The sequence below is a fragment of the Tenrec ecaudatus genome, chromosome 7 (genome assembly GCF_050624435.1).
Source record: "Tenrec ecaudatus isolate mTenEca1 chromosome 7, mTenEca1.hap1, whole genome shotgun sequence".
NCBI classification, from domain to species: domain Eukaryota; kingdom Metazoa; phylum Chordata; class Mammalia; order Afrosoricida; family Tenrecidae; genus Tenrec; species Tenrec ecaudatus.
This window is the reverse complement of record NC_134536.1, coordinates 98,802,419-98,825,203: the sequence shown is the minus strand read 5'-3', so window position 1 is coordinate 98,825,203 and position 22,785 is coordinate 98,802,419. Positions and strand designations below refer to the sequence as shown.

General features: G+C 38.7%; 1 protein-coding gene across 2 annotated transcripts in view; it reads right to left on the bottom strand.

Annotated features, from left to right (window-relative positions):
* The window catches only part of COL12A1 (collagen type XII alpha 1 chain), a 123,470-nt gene that overhangs the window by 96,184 nt on the left and 4,501 nt on the right, over positions 1-22,785 (bottom strand). For both annotated transcript variants that reach the window (XM_075554887.1, XM_075554886.1), the window contains exons 3-11: positions 15,244-15,360; positions 13,570-13,713; positions 12,892-12,951; positions 7,490-7,753; positions 7,192-7,356; positions 6,383-6,556; positions 3,928-4,218; positions 3,125-3,727; positions 1,194-1,466 (exon numbers count right to left, since the gene is read on the bottom strand). In XM_075554887.1, the coding sequence (XP_075411002.1) occupies positions 1,194-1,466; positions 3,125-3,727; positions 3,928-4,218; positions 6,383-6,556; positions 7,192-7,356; positions 7,490-7,753; positions 12,892-12,951; positions 13,570-13,713; positions 15,244-15,360 (2,091 nt within the window). The remainder of the gene's footprint in view (positions 1-1,193; positions 1,467-3,124; positions 3,728-3,927; positions 4,219-6,382; positions 6,557-7,191; positions 7,357-7,489; positions 7,754-12,891; positions 12,952-13,569; positions 13,714-15,243; positions 15,361-22,785) is intronic.

The following is a 22,785-nucleotide window of genomic DNA, read 5'->3' as shown; positions in this document are numbered from 1 at the left end:
TTATAGTAAATAGTAAATTTCTATTTCCAATAAATTCAAGAATAAAATGATTTCTCGGGATATAAGTAACTGAGACATTCACTCCCAAACAAATAAGACAATAATCCCTAGCCCCTAGGTCAGCAGTATTTTCCCAGCTCTGAGTCAGTATTGAGTCAGTGGCAGTGAGCTCTGAGTAATGAACCAGACATTTAACTTGGAGAATAACTTGACTACTTTACACACTGTGTCAAGTTCATGCAGGCATCCAGCTATCTGCTTCTTTTTGGTCTAGAAAACTCTGAGGCCATTCTACTCTCTCACATTAGGGACACCGTGAGTTGAAATTCTCCATTGTAAACATGAAGACAAAGGACCAGGACCATTAAGGACATCAGGAGATATGAGAACTAGCTAGAATAATATAGAAATATCCATTTCTAGGTGGTTAGAAGATAACTTTGATCGTTTACTTACTGGCCTGCAGACAGAAATTAGATCTAAACCAGGCACAAATGAATATCAATTTTATTTGAAATACTTGTCAGGGAAAGAGATTCTCCAGCTGTCACCAGCAAAGCAGACCAGTGCTCTATACCTGTCTGGTAAAATGTCTTTGGTCCTGTCTGAAAGTCCCCATCCTACTGTTGCGACCTCTTTGCCTCCTAGCCTCAGTGGGAAAAAAAAAAAGAATTGGTATCTTTTGAAATAATCAATATGTTATACTTCAAGTGTACTATCTTTTCTTCGTCTTCTCTTGGCCATGTTAAGTTGTGCCCTACAAATGTTTGATGTAATAAAATGTGTGAGAAAGTGTTCTGTTATATCCAGTAAATGGGGACACATCTAAGCCATACACTGCCTAAGACATTCAGTTTGGAAATATTTATTTAGCATTAGCCCCACTGATTAAGTAAAGCAATTTTGAAAGTATCTGAAATATGACACTACTGGAATATGGGGATGAACAGTATTTCAGAAGTTATTCCATCATTATCAAAAGCTCTTTCTGATTTCTGACCTCAAATTCATCAAAATACTGGCTTTCCCCGCCTCTGATGTAATGAATGTTTTTCTCTTTGTATGAATGTGTCGTTTAAAGATGCTACATCTCACAAAAGCATCCATGATTATGAACTATATGCAGATGACAGTTATTTCTAATTATAACTGTGTTTTATAATAAATTGCTGAGTTTTGGAAAATAGCCGCACCTTCTGAGGTGGTCTCCTCTCCAGATAACGGAATGCTGAAGCCATCCTCGTACTCAGCAGTTACGTTGACCAGGTACAGTGTCTCTGGCTTCAGGTTGCTGAGGACAACGCTGGTGCTCGATGCGGGCTCCACCACTGTAACTTCGTCATCCCCACTCACGTCCTTGTAGGTGATGTGGTAGGAGAACACGCTTTCTCCAGCGGGAGACCACTTGGTTTTGAAACTGGAAGAAGTCACGTCAGAGAAACTAAGGTCCTTTGGAGGCACGTAAGCTATTTTTAGAAAGAAGAAGAAACAGGAAAATTTAGTTAAAATTGTAAAGTCTGCTAAAACAAAAGTGGATCTAATGGGTGCATATTTCTGAAGTGGCTTACAAACATTTGGGGCATGGCCACTGAGGTTAATGTGCCAAAGAGTCTCCAATTAACCAGCAAGAGGAAGCCTTTCACTTACAGCCTTCCAGGGAATCTAGATCATTCTGCCTAGACCATCCAGCGAACTAAATGGAACAACTTAAATGTCTGATGAAAATTTTGATATTTGTACAGCAAAGTAGTGGTGAAATGGTTCTAACCAAAATTAGAATATGTGAAGAGTAACGAAACCAAATTCACTGCCATTGAGCCAGCAATGTCATGGGTTTCCTAGACGACACATCTTTATGGGAGTTGAAAGCTTCATCATTCTCCAGAACAGTATTTGCTAGTTTCAAACTGCTAACCTTGTGGCTACAAGCCAAGTGTAGAACCCACTATGTGTCCAGGACCCCCTTATTTTTGAGGGATTTTTAAGTTTTGGTTTTTGTACTTTTAGGAAAACCAAGCTCAATGCCATCGAGTCCAGGCTGATTCACAGTTATTCCCAGTGGGTTTCTGAGACTGTAACTCTTTATGGGAGTCGAAAGCCCAGACTTTCTCCTGCAGACCTGCTAGTGGTATCGAACTATTGACCTTATGGGTCACAGCCCAACTTGTAACCATCACACCACCAGAAGAGCAGGTTTAAAATGAGGATCAACGTTTTCCCATCTGCATATATCTGGACATTAACTTTTGGTGATAGATTACTGAAGGCAGTGATCAGGGAATCTTTCTTAATAATACAGAATTTTTTAAGCCAAGCACTGATTAAACTTAATTGTATGACAAGACCATGTCTAAGACACATTGCACATCTTCATCAGATTTACAATCAAATTGACACCACAAGAAAGTAAGGTATTAACAAAACAAAGCAGTATTTCCAAATACCAATGAGCAGAAATGATCGTAAGAGTGATAACACTGGAACACTTTAAGGAATACTTGATGGAAGGGATGAAACTTTTAATTGGTCCCCTACAAATAGAATTTGGACCAATAAAGAAATAGAAAATGAAGAAATTTTCAGATGTGAAAAATGTTGCCCAGAAATAGTCCAAGTACAGGAATGCATAAGGAGATTCCATAAACCTAGATCCCAGCTCAGTGTCTAGGTAGTAGATACTCAACAAATGGCTGGATCAAATATGATAAATTGGGGCAATAAATCTAGTTCTGCTTGAAGATCTAGGATCAGAAACCTGTCATGACTCTAGGACAGTGGTTCTCAACCTGTGGATCACGACCCCTTTGGGGGGTTGAATGACCCTTTTACTAGGGTTGCCCGATTCACAACAGTAGCAAAATGACAGGAAGTAGCAAGGAACATAATTTGATGGTTGGGGGTCACCCCCACCTGAGGAACTGCATTAAAGGGTCACGGCATGAGGACGGCTGAGAACCACTGCCCTCTGGGCTCTGGAGCTTCCTCACCAATAAAGAAGTGGTCCACACCCAGGAGAGAACCACACACAGCTCGGAAGTATATTAACACAGTTTCAGAGTTTTCCATAACAATTCTAGAACTCTTTTCATGAAGCGATCATTTTCACGCTACGAAATCTACTTACCTTTTTTCTTTATAGCTGCCAATTCTTGCTCAATTCTAAGACAGATAGACTGGGTGAGTTCGAAAGATATCCTCTGAAAAGCGTCAAAATCTTCCACGGTGAACACATGGGTGTCTGGGGGAGGAGAGGCAATTGCTTCCAATTCAGAACGCACAGCGTCCTTCACACCAACAGCAAAGATCTCCACATCGGAGTTCCTCAGTTTTATGGCCGGATCTCTGAAGGCATCTGATGACTTCCCATCAGTGATCAGAATCATTACTTTTGGTACGTTGCTTCTTGAGCCTTTGCCCGGCACAAATATTTTCTCTCTGACGTAAGTCATGGCTTTACCAGTGTTTGTAGAGCCTCCTCGGTAGGGGAAGGTATTTATTGCTTCAATTATATCTTCAACTCTAGTGAATTTTTTCAATGTAAACTCAGTATGAGGATCTCGGCTATACTGCACAAGACTGATCTGTACCCTATTTGGCGAAATCTCAAAGCTTTTCGCAAGAACTTCCAAAAAGGCTCTGACTTTGACAAAGTTTGCGATCCCAATGCTGTAAGAACCATCAACCAAAAACACGATGTCAGCTTTTATATCTACACCACGTGAACATTCTGTAAAGAGAAAGAAAATTCATGATTAAAATATAGACAAAATTATGATCAAAATACAGATACCTACTTTTCTTAGTAAGAAAGTTTCTTCAGGGTGGGGGGACAATTATTGAAAATATTTAATGCTAAGTCTGACCCCATTAGGCATATTGCTTAATGGACCTTCAGTGTTCCAATCCAGGGCCACATTACCAACTTACCCACTTGAACTTTCATCGGCTGAGTCTTCTCCATTATAGAAACAGGCTCACTGGATGTGAGGCCTTTCATGGCAGAAACACTGATCTGGTACTCTGTGTCCGCTGAGAGGTCGCGAACACTCAGTGCGGTCGTCTGAGGCCCTACACTCAGAGCTTGCTGCCTGCTTCCAGTGGTCATCGGTGTAAGGAGGATTTTATAGTGGGTCACTGGGCTAGGAGATGCACTCCAACTTAGTTTCATGTATTTTGACGAGACTTCCGTGGCAACCAAATTTGAAGGAGGCTCAATAACTAAAGCCAAAAAAAAGCAGAATAATGCAAAGCAGTGAGATACAGTCCTCTTAATGAGGTCTTTAAGTGTGAATCTCCAATTTATTCTTCTTATTCAAGTTAATAATGAAGACACCAAGGTTAGCTGTCTACCCCTCTCCTGAAATCTAGGTGTACGCATCAAACCAATGTATCGGGCATTGAATCGGTTTTTAATTTGATATGCACAGGTGGATTTTGTATAAGAAAAGGTTGGACAATTATTCTGGGTGTATTCATTATTAGTTGGAGAGCTCCAAAGTTCAATGATAAAGAAAGGCCTTGCCAGGAGTTAAGAACCTGATGCCGAACTCTTCTCAAATTCTCAATAGCCCATTTTTCTACTCTGGCTGTTGGTATTTCATCTATGGCTTTTATTCTTGGGCAGCAAAGAAGGCACTCAAGAAATATACAATCCTTTATAAAGTTTTTCTCTTTTAATGCCATGGGAATAAAATGTACTTTTTAATATGCTGAGAAATATAAAGCATTCAATAATTTTTAGATGATAAATCTAAATAATTTTATTCCCACTTATTTTTTGGGGGGAAGCAAGTTCAGCTATGTTCCTTGTGCTACTAAACAGAGATGAAACAATAATTTATCGCATGTAGATTGACATGAAAATAATGATCATATAAAAGTTTTGTCTAAATGTACAAAATAGTCATGTACTCAACAAAAATATATATTATTTTGATATTTCAGAATAAATCTTCAAAATTTTAGACTAGCCTGAACTATCAAAATTCCAGAAGACACACTTTTAATTTTCACTTTCAGCCGGCCAGAAGTAGGTAGCACACCAGGCAGGCGCTTACTCTCCGTCCGTGTGATGCAACGGGAGACGGTACACGACAGCAGTGCCTCAGAAAAGGGGGATCGAGAGAGAAGCGAGTGGTTAGCCACTCGTTAATCTCCATACGTGCACATGCCTCCTTGTGAAGAAGAGGAATAATTTCAAAGATGAAATAAATGAGGTTACTTTGAAGTGGAAAGGGGGCAGGATGGTGTGCATACTATTTATAAAGAAAGAGAGCGAGATTGGGCAATAAAACAAAGAAAAAGATTCAGAGCCCACTAAGTCCTTAGAGGAAGTTCTCAGTCAGAATTAGAGCTAAGGAACAGTACCAAGATACCTGAGTGTTAGCGGTCAAAGGATTTATAAGCGTGAACATACAGCCATTTAGAACATATCTTTTAATCACTGGTTGGTTCTCAAGCTAAGGGGAGAAATTATAGAAACTTATAAGGACTTTGAATAGTGATTATGTAACACTCGAAAAGATTCTTATAAGAGTCTTTTGATGTACCCTTTCTTTCTTCTATATATTTAAAAGCAATAACTGATTGAAATGAGAGCATTTTTCCATACATGGGAAGGTCAAGTTTATTGATCTTTTGAAAAAGTCTTAAAAGATATAAAAACATTATGCAGATAAGATAACAAAAAAAGCCTTTTGCTTAGCTTGTTAGTAATACCAGTGCTCTTACTAATCTACATGATAGGGGGTTAAAATTAAGTCCCCCCTGGTCTGCCAATCTTTCAATCAGAGTGCAAGATCATTAAAACAAGCGTCAGAATAGCATAATTGTGGTTAGGTATGAGAAACACACAAAGGGGTCTTGAAGAAAGGAGACAGTCAACAATGGCCAAATGATATGTGTTCAACTTTTTTAATAGGCACACCCTATTGAATAAGAGGCCTGGGTCATGCTGTGAGTTAGACATTGGGCTGCTAGCTGCAAGATGGGCAGTGTCAAGCCACCCACTGACCTGCAGGGGAAAGGTAAGGCTATGTGATCCCATAAAGACTTACAGCCTCACAAACCCCATAGGTAAAGTCACGGTGAGTCTGAACTGACTCCAGGCCCTGAGGTTCCAGAGGCAGAAGTTTTCATTTTGTTTTGTTTGTTACTATTGAATGTTCTGCTGGGTGAGTGGCTGGAGAGGGGGCAGGGTGCAAACAGTATCTACAAGCTAAATTACTGAAAAACAATACAAATGGAGCAGTTAGAGAATCGCTAGCAGATAGGTGTAAGTGTGAGATTGAATGGGATAAAGTGTAACATTGAGGAGAAGCTGTACATGTCATCAAATAATGGGGTGGGGGTCAATCTCTGGGAGAACAGACAATCCACTCACCTTCTTCTCCGCTAACCAATTCCCCAAGTTGCTCATCGACACCTGAGCACACCTGGGAGATGATTTCATTCTGAATGTCCACAATGGCATCAAAGTTAGCCACATTAAACACGTGATTCAGAGACGGCGTGGAGGCGATCTGTTTGAGTTCTTTTGCATCTGCAGCTTTGATGCCTTAAAAATGAAGACACAAGATATATCGAAAAGGGAAGGGGATGATTTCGTGAAGTTCTTTGCTTTCTCAGCCTTTCACAAATGAAGACATTTTCAAGTGCTTATTAAGTCACAAAACCAGAATTGCTTTTCTTCGTAACCAATGCACAACTGCTTGGACGACAAAGGCATTTTATAATTTCACATAAAGTAGCCAGCCAGAGAGGAAACCAAGCGGTTAGTAAAACAGTGGGCTCTTATCCCGACTATGCCATCATCTGTCTCTGCCATCTGTAAAGATAATACTTTTTTTCTTCCAGAGTCCTGAATGCGCTCAAGTCCTCTGAATTCCTCAAGCATTACATAATATCAGAAACCTTTCTTTTTTTCAAAAGACACTTAATGATAATACAAGGAGGATCTTTATTAGAACCATTGGTTCCAGAGGGCTGACAAAGAATGTGACTGTCACCTCGCTTAATGCATATGCTAAGTGAGTTACATAGGAACACTGATACAAATTCGTATTCAGTGATGAGTTGCTCTAAGGCGACACTATAAAGTGTAGAAAGCACATCTGAAAGCATCATTTCTTGAGGACTCTTAGCTTCTTAGCGCAATTCTAAAATGAAAACAATGGAGCCGACTGCACATACCCAAAGAGAAAACTTCAACTCCAATATTCCGAAGCTTTCTTGCTGGAATTTCCACTTCATCCTGGGATTTGCCGTCCGTAATAATAATTGCCACTTTAGGAAAGCCAACTCTTGCTCCCGCAGATTCCGTGAAAGTATTTTTAATTAAATAATCAATGGCGTCCCCTGACGTGACAAAGATAAATGTTCGTTTACTCTCCACCGTACAATGTTGGCAGAATCAAAAACTACGTGAATAATTTCAGATGTGTTTAATTTCTTCCCAATTTTAAACCGTAGCCAAAGCTGTCAGACACACCTGTCATTGTGTTGCCACCTTTGTAAGGGATTTCTTTCATTGCAGCGAGCAGCTCATCCCTTTGGTAGTACCGATTCAAGTTAAACTCAGTCCTGGTATCCGTGCTGTACTGAACCACGCCAACCCTTGTCTTCTCTTCCCCAAGGTCAAAGGCGGACACCAGAGCAGCCATAAAGTCTAAAATGTACTTGAAATTATTTCTTCCCACACTCCAGGAGCCATCCACGAGGAATACCAAATCAGTCCAGGCACTTACTGAGCATTCTGAAATACATGTGACATATCTGTAAGTAATATGCTGACACTAGTAAATCTACCCATCGTTAAGAAATGCAAACTAACATTGCAATACTAAAAAGAACTGCTGAAATCACTTTGTTGATTACAGCACATTTACCCTTTGATCTTAACCCACAATTGACATGCAATTGAAAGATCATGGAAATGTTACCTGAAATTTCTAATCTCCTTCTTGTGTGTGTAATTTCAATAACATACCTATGAATATTTTCAGCTTTTACATCAGAATACATTTTTTATGAAACTGTAAGTCTTGAAATTGCCATTTATGGTATTATACAAGGAAAAACAAAAAATATATGGCATATTCTCCAGGATCATATAATCTAAGAATTCAATTCAATAGCAACTAACAATAATAATAATATAATCACTCAAATAAATTGTATGAACTATATCCTTACTCTTCCCTTCCAGTGAAAATTATATAAAGCACCTAAGGTATGTATAAAAGGAATGGAAGCCATGTGTTTTCATTTCTTGCTATTTATTAATTTAGGAAAACATAAATTTTTAGTATTTTGGAGCAAAAGTATGTAAATTTTCAAGAGGGTTTATCTATAGAGTTAATTAATGGAGGTCCTTCTAGACCCTGGGTTAGCAATTCTTCTCCCTTGGCCTTAAACAACCCCATCCTCCTAGTTCATCTGTGTGATGACCTGATCCTCTTTAGTGCTGATAGGCTTTATTCCTTGGCCTCTTAGGCATGGGAGTTCTGTTCTCTGGACCTAGGGCACCTCAACAAGATCTAAATCTAAAAGGTTGTGGCCCCACCATTGATAAAGAGTAGGCCCTGCTTTCTGTACTCCTGCTAATAGATCTACTGATCTCTCTGTTAAACCAAAGAGGGTCCTTTTCTATTTTTAGAGGGCAACACAGGTAGTTCCTTTGGCCCGTTTCCTGCCTATAGAATTCCAGGAATCAGGTCGCACTCTTTCCTTCAGTTGGTCTGTGCCCTTCATTATAAACTGCTGGGTACTTTGCTGTGGTTGTTGGTTAGATTTATCAGTCAAAAGCTTCATCTCTTTACAGGAGATTGTGTGGCCACTTCTTAGTGAACATTCCAGGACATGTGTACTTAGTTTATTCAACAGAATTTTTCAAATCTTTAAGTTCGATTTTCATTTTGCACCATTCATTTTTTTAAGTCCATAGCTTTGCTCTCCTATTTTAAATAAGCAACAAGGAGAAACCACACAGCCCCTTTAAGACTTTGCTTAGGAAACTTAACAGCCAGGTATTCAACTTCTTACAAATTCTACCTTCCATTGAGCATTTTACATAATTCAGAAAGGAGTTGGGGTTGGTTTGTTTGGTTTGGTTTGGTTTTGCCATTGCATAAAACTCAACACCCTTCCTCCATTGTCCAACCACGTAATTGTCCTTTTCTTTTAAAACTTCCCAAGAAGCACATTCTAGCAATGCTGTTATTGGCACCATATGTATCCCCCTACACAATAGCCTCTCTATAGCTCTCCTACCTTCTTTCTGAACCCTCACCAGAGTTGCTTTTGATTTCCAGAATTCTACCGACGATTTAGTCAAGGTAACATAGGTTTTGGCTATCATTGTTAGATACTATTGAATCCGTTACAAATCAGAGTGTGCCCATAGATTGCAGAACAAAGCAATGCCATCCTCATAATGGTAGTTAGGTTTAAGCTCATTCTTGCAGCCAGTGTACTAATCTATTACATTCGGAGTCTCCCCCTTTTTCGGTGACCACCTACTCTACTAATCATGATGTCTTTCTCCAGGGACTGGTATCTCTGGTAACGTATCCCAAGTACGTGAGATGATATCTGAACATCATCACCTTTAAGAAACATTCTGGCTGGACTTATTCCAAGACAGATTTCTTCATACTTCTAACAGACCATGGCAATTTCAATATTCTTTGCCAACTCCATAATTCAAAGACATCAGCTCTTCTCCAGACTTCCATATTCACTGTCCAGCTTTCATATGGATACAAGGCAATTGGAAATACCCCAGCTTGGGTCAGGTGCACATTAGTTCTCAAAGTGACATCCTTGCTCATCAGCTCTTGTGAAGCACATTTGCCCAATGCAGTACACATTGATAACTTGGCTACTGCTTCTATGAGCCCCAATTCTGGATCCAAGCAAAATAAATCCTTGACAATGTCAATCTTTTCTCCACACACCATAATCTTGTCAATTGGTTCAACTGTGAGGGTTCTTGTTGTCTTTACATTGAGTTTCAAGACATACTGCAGGCTACCAGTTTTCAATTTTCATTAGGAAGTGCCTCAAGTCCTCCATACTTTCAGCAAGTACAGTTATGTCATCTGCATATCACATGCTTATTGTCAATGAGTCTTTCTCTGATCCTGATGCCATGTTCTTCATATAGTTCAACTTATCAATGTATTTTCTCACCATACACATAGAATAAGTATGGTGAAAAACTATATTCCTGATGCATACCTCTCCTGATTTTACACTAGGCAGTTTCATCATGTTCTGTTTGAATGACTGCCTCTTGGTCCACATGAGGAGTACAGGTTCCATGTAGACACAATTAAATGCTCTGTAATTTCCATTCTTCCAATGTTATTAATAACTCATCATGATCAACACTGTTGATCAATGCCTTTGAATAATCAATGAAATATAAGTTAACTATTTCTGGAATCTTCTGCTTTCAGTCAAGATCCAATCTGATATAAGCAATGGTTCCCCATTCCATATCCTTTTCTGAATCCAGCTTGAATTTCTTGTGGCTCCCTGTCCATATCCTGCTACAACTCTTTTCTGAAATATTTTTAGCAAAATTATGCTTGCTTGTGATATTAACAATTATTAATGAAAATATTGTTTGATAATTTCCACATTTTACTGGGTCACCTTTCTTTAGAATCGGTAAACATACAGATCTCTTCTTGTCAGTTGGCCAAGTAGCTGTCTTCCAAATTTCTTGGCATAGGCTAGTGATTGCTTCCAGTGCTGTCTCAAATTGCTGAAGTATTTCAACTGATATTCCACCAATTCCTTAAGTCTTGTTTTTCTCCAGTGCCCTCACTGTAGCCTGAACTTCTTTCTCCAATACCCCCAGCTCTCGATGTGTGCTGCCTCTTGAAGTGGCTGGATGTTGACCGATTCTTCGTGGTACAGTGGCTCTGCATATTCCTTCCATCTTCTTCTTTTCTTTTTTTAATAATCATTTTACTGGGGGCTCGTACAACTCTTACCACAATTCACGCATCCATTCATTGTATGTCAAGCACATTTGTACATTCATTGCCTTCCATCGTCTTGTGATGCTGCCTGCAGTGTTCAATATTTTGGCCACCCACAGAATCCTTCAATATTTCAATATAAGACCTGACATTTCTCTTCATTTCTATCAATTTGAGAAATGCCAAGTGTGTTCTTCCCTTTTGGTTTTCTGACTCTAGCCCTTGCATATTTTATTATAATGTTTTACTTCGGCTCCTCAAGTTGCTCTTTGAAATTTTCTGTTCAGCTCTTTGACTTCCACATTTTTCCTCTTAGGCACCTTAGCACTCCTTGCCCAATTCAAAACGTGTTTCTACGTATTAGGCATCTGTTAGAGAAATATCACACTCTCAATACCAAATTCTGCCTCAGTTGTCTAATGCTGCTATCACAGAAACACCACAACAAACGGAGATTTATTTATCATGGTATCAGAGACTAGAAGTCTGATTTCATGCCTGAATTCTAAAGAGAAGGCTGGTGTGCAATCGTTATGTCTTCTGAACTGCTCTCAGGCAATCTGTGTGTGCTTGCCATCTCTCTTCCTCTGTCTCTGATGCCTCGACTGCTTGTTTAATCTCTTTATATCGCAAAGGAGATTGACTGGAGTCACACCCTAGACTAACTCTGCTTCAGCAGCATAACAGAGACAGCCCAGTCACAGCGTAGAGTTTAGGTATAACAACATATATTTTAGGGAGACACAATTCAACCTGTAATACCAACCTCTTGAGGTAGGGACAGAGGTGGGCTGGTTTCATGGAAATCAGTGTTTGTGTGGCAATATCAAGAACATTTTGAAGATACTTTTGTCTTTTCAGTTGGTTGGTGGATAGTAAAAAATATATCTATTTGAAAAACAATAGGAGGAACGGACCCTGGAAATACTTGCAGCCAAATGTCAGTGCATGCCTTAATAATTTTTGAATGCTATTTAATGTGTCAACTTAAGTCCAATAAAAAAGTCAATATTTGGCATAAAGCTTTGATGTTCCATATTTACTGGAAGTTTGTGGAAAATATTAGCATTATAATTACATTCTGTAAACTTCATCTCAAATGGCTAGATCTCATAAAGAATAATTAAGTGATCTAGAGGGAAAATTCCAGATAAAAGGGCTTTTGTGTTTACCAGAGTTTTATACCATCTTCCATCATAAGTGCCATTTTTACAAGGTGGCAAAATTAGAAGTACAGGAAACCCCTTGAGGGTTCCTCTCTCAATTAATCAGAGAAAGCAGTGTCAGACAAAAGAGAGCAAACAGCTACAAACTCCAAACAAACTAAAATTTCTTTCACACAATTGAAAATGTGCCATTGGATAAAAAAAATCACAGAGAGTATGGAAAACATTAACAACTGTGATCACAAAGGCTATGTAACTGTCCTAGAGATGTGGACAGCATAGGCTCAGAGTAATACTTAGAAATATGCCTTCATGACAATCGAGTGCTTTCAACCCTGTAACCCGGGTATCTCTACTCATTGAACTTCTCCTACATCCCTAAGTGACCACATGTTCTATCAGTTTGTCGTAGAGAAAACAGCAGTGTCCAGCTTTGTTTTTGACCTGCCACCAAAATACTAGAGGAAACTTTGGATGCACATTAAATTCAAAACACTCCCACCGAAAATAATATTTAATAAATAGAATGAAAAGTTAGCTAGACTGTCAGAACTTAGGTATTGTTATTGTTACTTATATATTACACTCACATTGTCAATGCTTTTTATGGGTAATTGTATAGAGATTAAGATGGAAATAAAATCACTAATTGGAATATTTCTTAGATGCTACATTAAAGAAAAATATTAAGGCATATACTCACTTCAAACAGAAATATTAAGGCATATACTCACTTTGTATCTCAGTTTTCCCAGGTTTCTTTTCTCCTGGCTTCCTTGAATCACCTGTTTGAACTGAAATTAAAAGCGAATAAATACAATAATACATAGACCAAAAAAAGACTTCCTAAAAAACAGGTACGTGTATTTAATACCGTAAACAATGGTACTACCATTGTTTGACAAATGTAAGATTTATACCCAGCTGGTCAGAGGAAACAAGGCTTTCTACTTCCGTAAAGAGTGAGAGTCTCAGAAACCCACAGGGGTAGGTCTACCCTGACCTATAGGGCCTCAGCAATGTGTTTGGTTTGGTCTGGTTGGTTGCTGAGTTTTTTGGTTTGGTTTTTGTTCTAAATAAATTGTTTTCAGTGAGATTTCAAAGTTATTTTAAAAGTACATAAGCTTTATTGTCCTATAAAATGTATGATTTTAAATAGTTGACATTTATAATTATCAAACAAATAGTTGACATTCATAATATTCCTGCTGTTTCCATCCACTGAGCTTCTCCTGCTGCTTCCATTGAGGGCTACAAATCAGTAATGAATTATTTGCATTCATTAATAGAAGAACACAGGAAGAGCAATTAGTAGAGGTATAAATTAACTCTAATGATAATAGATGAAATCTGATGATAGGAGAAATCTTATGGAAAAGATAGAAGTAGGTGGAATTTATATGTGTGCTTACTTGTTAGTTGGCCTATAACTGGTACACTTTCTTCTACTTCATCGTATGACGTTATTGTGACCACATACTCTACTTCAGGTATGAGTTCTGATAATAAAGTTTCAGTGGTGCTAGGTGCAAGGGTAAATTCTTTAGTGGGTCCATCTGGAAAACAATATATATAGGAAATTTATAAGTACAAAAACATTTTTTTATATATAACATAACACAACTCCCAAATATACTCAAAATCTGAAGACTGAATACAAGAGAGCTTCTAAAAGTTCATAGAAAAAATCCATTATCTTTTAATTCCTTCTTTCTATTGAATTTTTGAAGAACTTTATTTATATATATAGAACATACAAACATTATATTTTTGTTTTTGTAATTGTATATTTTGTTTTTATTATACACAGCAAAATACATACCAGCTTAAGAGTACTTATATGTACCATTCAGGCAGATTGATTATATTCTTTGTATTATACCCTCACCCACTTTTCTGAGTTGGTTCTCTCCATTAACATAAACTCACTAACCCCCAAAGTTCTTATCCTTTCTTTCAAATTGTTGTCAGTTTAATTCCCATAGACAGTAAAAACAATGTTTGGATTCCTGGGGTGAGGCCCAGTTAGTATGGAAGGGGCCAGACCAAATCCAGGCATATGTATGGTAGCCAACTACAAAGGAGGGGGAAAAGAAAAAAGAAATGGGTATCGGGGAGCAGGGCACTAACCCACCCAAGGGGAGTGGGGGTATTGTTTATATATCCACAGGGAAAGAGGGACCAGACTTCAACATACCAGCATGAAACAGGGAACCAATAGAGAGGTCTGAGGGGCTGGCCTCAATCCCAACTACGTTGAGAGCTGCCCATGCCCCCCCAAAAAAGAATTTACTTCAGAGGACAGTACCGAAGCTACAGCTCAGGGAGAAGGACATGTCTGATCAGAGCACACAGGAGCAAATAAAGGGGAAGGGAGAGAGAGTGGAACACATCCTGCCTCACCAAGCCTTGAGGATGATATCCCTGCTCAGAGCAGCTAATGCACGGGGAGAACCATATGGCTGGCCCCACTATGAGACATGATATCCCTCACTGACCCATAGCCCTACAGGGGACAACACTGGAGACACAGTGTGGGAATTGCACCCGATCTGACCCCACCACACCAAGGCAAAACACTAAAGGCAAAACACTAAATGCTAAGAATCTCTGATTCCAAAGTAAATTTTTGTCTTCTATCACCGTAACACCTACCAATGCTAGAACAGCCATCAGAGTACTGAAATGGGCAGTACTGGGCAAGATGTAATAGCTTACTTCATCACTTCAAATGGTGGAAGGAATAAGTAATTCATGAAGAGTACCAAAGAGTGAGGATTCTGTTTTATTATAGCAAATATTACATGGAATGTTCTGTTCAGAATTCAGATCTGCCTAAACAAACTCCATTTTAATTAAATTAGTTGTGCATAGCACACCATGTTAATGAAACTCATCATTTTATAAAAATGAACTGTGATCACCGTGCTGGAAAAACTGGAGACTTGGGCCTGCTGAATATCTGGAGATATTTGTTAAATCCCTCAGACTCTCCAGATCTCGGCTTTCTCATGAAATGATCGAAGGGGAAGAAATCAAGACTGTTTCAGGGGGTTCCCCCTAAGCTGTGTCATTTTGAAGCTCACCTGTTGTAGGGTCCACTGTTATCTTATACCCCACAATTGGGTCCGCTGGTCTTGTCCATGACATATGAACAGTATTTTCATCTATAATTTTGAAGTTCAAGTCTGAAGGTGGGTCAACTGCAAAAAAGACAGTTGCTATTAGTTGTCTCTTCCAGGGTCACAACAAGGTCAATTAATAAAGAATTGTGCTGAGCAAAGCTTACTAAAATTGTCTTTGCATAAATTTGTTTCCAACAAATATAAGAGATATCTTGTTGGACAGGAATAAAATTAAAAGCTGACGAGGTGTGACAAACATCAGAGTATACATATTACAGGAGACAGCACAAAACACTCTTAATTCTTGAGTTGCTAGGTCATTCAAGAATGGCCAGCAAAATCAAGGATAATAGAAACATATTGGGATACAAAACATACAAGTACAATGACATCACATATAATAACCACATATGCAAACAATTCACATAACAATTAAAGGAATTTCAACACATGCCGAGTGCATTTCCAACACGCATGCCGAATCCCAACCTGCTCACAACCCGAGAAGTTCATTTGAACACTGACATAATACTCTTCCGCCATCACGTGAAACTGGATCAGTAGTGTTTTTACTTCACTCTCTGCACTGCGGCTTTGTTATTGTGTTTCCATAAATCTCAGTGAGTGGCAGAGATTCCGCCTTAATCAGAAGATGGAATAACAAGAACAGTACTATGAGGTCTCACCAGAAAATATACATGTAAATGTATATTCATAGAGACAAATATTCAAAATCATAAAGGATAGACAGATGTTTGTGAAACTAATGTTCTGCATGTTTACACCAAGGTGTAAACCAACATCGCTCGGTCCCTTTGCAGCAGGCATACTCCATACAAGAAAGGCATTTTAAACTAAAATGCCAGTATGGTCCTTTACAAAACAGTGGTTAATTATGAAACACAACATCAAGGTGTATGTGTGGACATTTATTTACAGACTTGAGAAAACAGTGAGAAAGGATGAGAGGATCTGAAGACATAACTGTGCATTAAAAAATTGGAAAAGTCAATGACAGAAATAATTGAAAAGAACAGAGGAAGAGTTTACATAGAAAACTGTACAGCATCATGCATGTGCCAATGAAATGTTGACTTGCTTTTAGTTTCCCACAATGAACAAAAGCCTCCATGTACAGTAGTCATTACACAAAGACGTTTCAGAAATATTTTATAATGATATTCTCCCTACAATGTTCATGCCTCATCATGCAGCACTGTACTGACTCACTGTCAGTACAGTAAAAAGTATTGCTCCTAAAGCAGGTCGACAAAATAAGATGAGCATCATTCTCTTCTTCAAGTGTCTGAGTCTCCAAGTATCTCTTGTGAGTCAGAATTTTTGCATCTCTTTTTGAGGGATTTACAGTCTCTTTCAAGGCTTTTATGGAAGTCGCTTGAAATACAATTGTAGTTCTGAAACATGAGTCACAGAATTTAACTTGGGTTAGAGACTGGTGTAATATTAATAGCATGTTTTAATAAGAATAAAACATTTAAATGCTTATTGGCTGTACTAGTGCTGGAATGAATGTTATTTTCTTCTTATCCACACCCAGGCAGTGAGATTAGACTATTAATCTGCAAGCATAGTTTAATAATTCAAGAGATGCTGACTGTAACCAATGGAGAGGCTTAGCTGTACTCATCACTTAATAAGCATGCAACAGAGGTTAACAGAAAAATAAGTTTTAAGAATATCATTATAAAATATTGTCCCAATAGCAATGGCTCAGGACAAATTTAATGCAAAGGCAGACACAACTGGCCTGAGCATGCTTTCAAAAAAAATCAGTACATGGAAAAACAGTACCACCAACCTTGGAAGGAAATTGACCTGCTGCAGCGGACATTAGGTTAAAACTGCTGACGGGCAGCAGCAGCCCACCTTGGTGATTTCCAAATGACCGGGATTCCAGATAAACTGAAAAATTGACTGTGAGGAAAAGTCTTTAACATTCAAATGCTTTTAAGATACTCAGATGTGGCTCTTGGGAATCACAGGAAAGAATTGCTGACTAGCATGTGAATGAGCCCACTCCATTCTTCTTGCTGATTTTACTGAATATGCATACAACATTTTAGGCTTGCCATTCTATTTAGCATTCATAAATGCTCCATGCAAAAATATGAGAGCAGGTGCACATGTTTGAACCATCTCAACTTGAAGCAATACAAAATGATTTCATTAATTTTGAAAATATTTAATTTATGTATAAATCACTTGCAACTGCCATTACAATGTCACAAACCCAGTGTTGGTGTGTTTTCTAGAACAATGGCAATGCCAGAGTATCTCAAATAGGAAACATCTATAGATGAATTATGATTGCAAAGGTGAATCGCTACAAAGAATGATCTGAAATAAGAGATTAAAACACAGTCGCCGTTCCAGGATAGAGTAGAATGGCCCTAGGCTTTCAGAGCTGTAATCTTTATGGAAGTACACAGCCGCATCCTTGTCTGGGGGAAAGGTTGGCACCCCAGACATCTTTGGTTACCCGCCTACTTCTTAACTATTTCATCACTAGGGTTCGTTTCTTCAAATCAGAAAACAAAGATTACAATCAAATGTGCTCCTAAAATGTGAATGTTGATAGGGAAGGTAATAAATATCTACATATACATAACTCTAGTAATTTTGTTTCATATCAATATTAATAAATGATGCCTTTGTTATTGAAATACTATAAGAGATCTGCTGAAGTCATATAAATTGGCAGGCTAGTTCAAGGAATTGTAAGAATACTAGCACTTGCTGAGTATCTGCTATGTAACCGAGTGTTAGTCACGTTACAATATTGTCTTCTTGCCTTCTTAGCAACCCAGCACGATGGGCCTTATCAGCTCCACTTGACATTGAATCCGTAACACTCAGAGATGGCATAAGACAACTAATGGACATCAAGACTAGGGTTTGATTCCAGTCTGACTGCAAAGCATATGGTCTTCTGCCCCGGATTAAATGTTTAAAAAACGCAGAAACCTCTAAGTTAAAGATTAACTTTAGAAAACAATATAAGTCGTTTCCTGTTAAAATATAGACACATTCTATTTTTAAACTTGCTAGAAGAGCAAATGGTGTCTCATCAATGATAAATATATATTCAGATATATCCAATTAAAATAGGACGTAATAGTAATAGTATGTAATTACTTCTGGATAAATAATAAAGGCATATTTTCTCCTAAGACACCCCAGAGGAATGTAATATGGCAGAATTGATAGGTATATGAGTGGAAGAGAAGAACGTAAAAAGGAAGAAGAAGGGAAAGGAAGGGACAAAGGAAGGACCAACAGAAAGTACCATGAGTTTATCGTATGTAATACACATTAATACTTAATATATTTGCATCCAAAGTTAGTAGGAATTTAGATATCTTTGCCATGACATAAAAATTCATGTCATTTTTGTCTTCAAGGCGCCAAAAATAACTCATTGAAAATGTAATATTTCATCAGGCAAACAATGGTTGATTTTGCAAATATGATCAAATGTACTTTCTCATTAATGGGTCTCACTGTGCTTATCCACTGTCATAAAGGAGGAGCCGCAGTGAAAACAAAGTAGCAATAAGCCTATAGTAGAAGGTTTGGGTCTTGATTATGCATGGTCCCTAAGGAACTGCACTAGTAGACCAAGGCCTTTCAGCCACATTGGGTGCTGTTGTACTATTTGGAAACTAAGAGCATAGGAATAGATTATCCCTTCTATAATTCTTCTCTAGTTTTCAATTTGTCATAACATAAACTAGATGATAAAATTATCTGCCATAAAGAAGGAATTTTAGGACTATACATTAATTAAGCTCTTAACCTATACAAAATATAATTAAGTGTTATGAAGTCAACTCACTGAAGAATTGGGAATGTCCAATTGTTCACTAAAGTTATAAATTCTGTTTTTCACAAAAGGGGCTCTGGCAGTGTGTTGGCTATCACTCAGCTGATAAGCTGAAGGCTAGCAATTGCACACACCTGGGGGCTTCTTGGGAGACAGGCCTAGCCATCTGCCCAGTAAGAAAACTCTGGGAGGCTGTTCTACTTCATTGAAATCTACTCATCGGCACTCAACAGCAATAGCAACACTCATTTTCACAAAACCTGTGCATTATTCTCAACTTCTCGGTAAATTAAAAAAAGTATTCAATTCTCACAGACCAGCTCCTGGTCTTTGAAATACAAAGTATTACATCATCATCTAAATCACAATTAACATACTACATGATATGTGAACAAAACATAAGTCATCTGTGGTTATACACAAAAGTTCAAAAATATTACCCCTTCGGTTATATACAGCACTGGCTAAGCTGTAAGATCAATAAAGTCTGTTCTGTGACTAAAAATTTCAAATGATGAAAGACAAGAAATCATTGTCATGATAAAGATGCCACCTATATAAACCATGAATGTATTTGAGGCTCACACTTAATTCTAGCCACCATCTAGGAACAATTGGTTCTTATGACATGGCTCTAGAAAGATCACTGATGATATGGGTGCTATAAAAAATGTTAAGAGACCAGATGGTGCTGGCTATCAGAAAGCGAGTAAGGCATCAACTAAGCCCACAAGACCGTGCGATCCAAGGATTGTAAATAATAAAATCCAAATCCAAAGGAGGGAATGGTAGTAGAGCTTAAATTCTAAACACCTAGTTTTCAGAAGGCTATGGATAGTGGAAGCCCAAAATCCCCACATGGATTAAGCCTCTCGTGAATTCCCTGTGGCCATAATCCTAGCCTGGCTATCAGACGCAGAGCACTGTTAAAGCAATTGTGGCAAATGCAGTCAGGTTAAAATGGAACACCTTAGCATGCCATCTCCCTTTTGATCTGTTTAACAGCTTGAGTTCCAGTTTTTAATATTTTCTGCTTTCTTTTCCATTGATGTTTTTCTCTTTTATTTTGTTATTGTTGCTGGGTTTGTTTTTTATTGTTTGCTTCCTGGTTGTGTTTTATATGATTTCTGTCAATGAAATCCAAGATAGGTCAATCTTGAGAGATAGTAATTAATAATTCCCTCGGAGAGCTTGGAGGGAAATTGGGAGCTAACAACAAGTATGAGAAGAAAATGTTCTGAAATTGATTGTGGTGATGAGTGCACAACTCTTCTTAGATAACTGAATGGCTAAATTATATGATATGTAAGTAATGCCAATAAAACTATTAAAAGAAAAAACTTATCTTCACTCCTATTTAGCACGACCAAATATGTAGTCCCCAGAGGAAAATGCCACAAGGAAAACAACACGAAGAAGGTGGTACTGTAAAATGAAATTAATAGAACAAAGGATGTTTAATTTCTATCAAAAAAGATACTGGATTTTCAACTTGTCAAAGATTAAACAGAAAAGTCAGAAAGTAGATAAGCATACAAGTCATGAAAGAGAAAGAAAAGCAACTAGGGCTACATTAGGACAAAGATTGGAAGGCCATAGTAGGATCTAGGGCTGCCATTTGGAATTCTGAAGGTCTCCCACAGGGCATATTCCAGAGAAACTATTTCCAGCTCACTGTCCTCAGAAATGCCCTGGCCACAAGTGTTTGTTATTCTTCCTGGGCTCCAGGGCCACATAGCTGCTAACTAATAGTATATCTTGGCAGTCCATTAGGGGACCCATAGAGCACACATGACTATCCAGCACTCGAAATGTGACCAGTCCAAATGGAGATGTACACCCCGTTTTGAAGATTTCATTTTTAAAATACCATAAGCAATTTTTATATTGATGTAATATTGTGGTTTGTTGTTGTACGCCAACTGGTGACCTTATAGAACAGAGTAGAACTGCGCCCACAGGGTTTCCAGAGTTGTCGAGCTAAATGGAAGAAGACTGCCACATGGTTCTTGTACCTGGTGGGTTTGACCACTGACTTTTAGGTTTGCAGCCACATGTCTGATCTATTGTGCCACCAGGGCGCCTACCTTGCAGCAATAGGCCCAAACAGAAGGCGGCCCCACTCACTGCCTTCAAGTCAATTCCAACCACAGGGACCTTGGTGACAGAGTGGAACTGGCCCACAAGGTTTCAAAGGCTGGACTTGTACAGAAACAGAGTGCTGTAGTCGTCTCTCGCAGGGAGCCACTGGTGGGTTCGGACTGCTACTTTGTGATCAACAGCAAGCTCTTGACATGAGCAACACCAGGGCTCATTCATTGTTGTGGCTCTGCCCATCTAAATCGACTAGCTCACGCAAAGGCCTTTCACGTTGCAGGGGCTATGAGAACATTTTTAATTACATAGATAATTTAAAGAGATCATTTATATATGGGATAATTTCTATATATGTGGTTTGAAAGTGTAGCTCACATTTGATTCTTTTGTACAGTATGAAACCAGAAAATAGGGCCAAAATATTTCAACTAATTAAAGTAGACTCGTTAAATAATGACTTAAGGAGATGGGTGGGGAAGAGTGGAAAAGCTGTAACTTTAGAAACAAAAGAGTCACATGGAAATCAATACAAATACAAAAGAGAAATATGAAAATAGTAAGAATCAGGAAAATGTTCTTCCAAATGTTGCTTACTTAGTTCAAAATTGATCCTTTTTTCCAGATGCATCATTTGCCATCCAATTCCTTTATTTTAAAAAAGTCTCAAGATTCTTTTGATTTTCAAATAACTATTTTCTTAATGAACAATAAATGGGCCTTTTCAATGAATGTTCTAAAAATACTTTTAATAAGGCTTCCAGAAGTTCCTCGAGTAAAATTATTTCCTAAGCACGACATATAAAGGCACATGGGAGGCACAGAGACCTTTCTGACAAATGTCTGCGTTCACAAAGTGTGCAGCAGACAAGAAGAACCTTCTCCCACAGAGCAGCTGGTGAGAGCGCACTGCTGCCTTTCTGGGTAGCTGCTGCCCATAGGACAACGCCTCGAAGCTAAGAAGAAAGAAACGGTTCCTTCAGAGTGAGTCTCCTAACCGCCTTAGTCGTAGGAAACTGTGATGCTCCATAAATAATTCCTAGCGCTGCACTATTAACACCCCATTAAACGGTACTTACCTAATTCACACGCGCATTGTACCCCCATGGGGGAAACATACAACAGTGCCGTGCCCCCCCCCCCCCCCGTGTGCCAGTTCTCGGACACCACAAAGTTAAACACTCTAAGACATGCACAAGAAACGTGCGCTTCATCGGCAAGGCTGTCAAATGTTGAAGAAGTGTTTAACGGCGCCATCCCCTTTATGGTGCGGGTCTCCACCATGCAGAGTACAAAGAAACCTCCATGGAGTTAATACGTGGAAATGCCTTGCCCAGTGAGGTGGTCTTCACCACAGAAATCAAGATGTCGAGAGCACGCATGACAAGGAATATAATAAACCGAAGCCCTTCATTTCCTAGAGCGCGGACCCTAGGCAAGGGGGAGGGCAGAGAGCAGCTTTTCAGCCCCAAACTGACCCCTGGCGTGTCAGTCCTGGCCCCCACCCCCACTCTCCAAGGTGGCAGGAAGGGAGGTAAGAGGGAGGACAGGACAGAGTAGGGTCT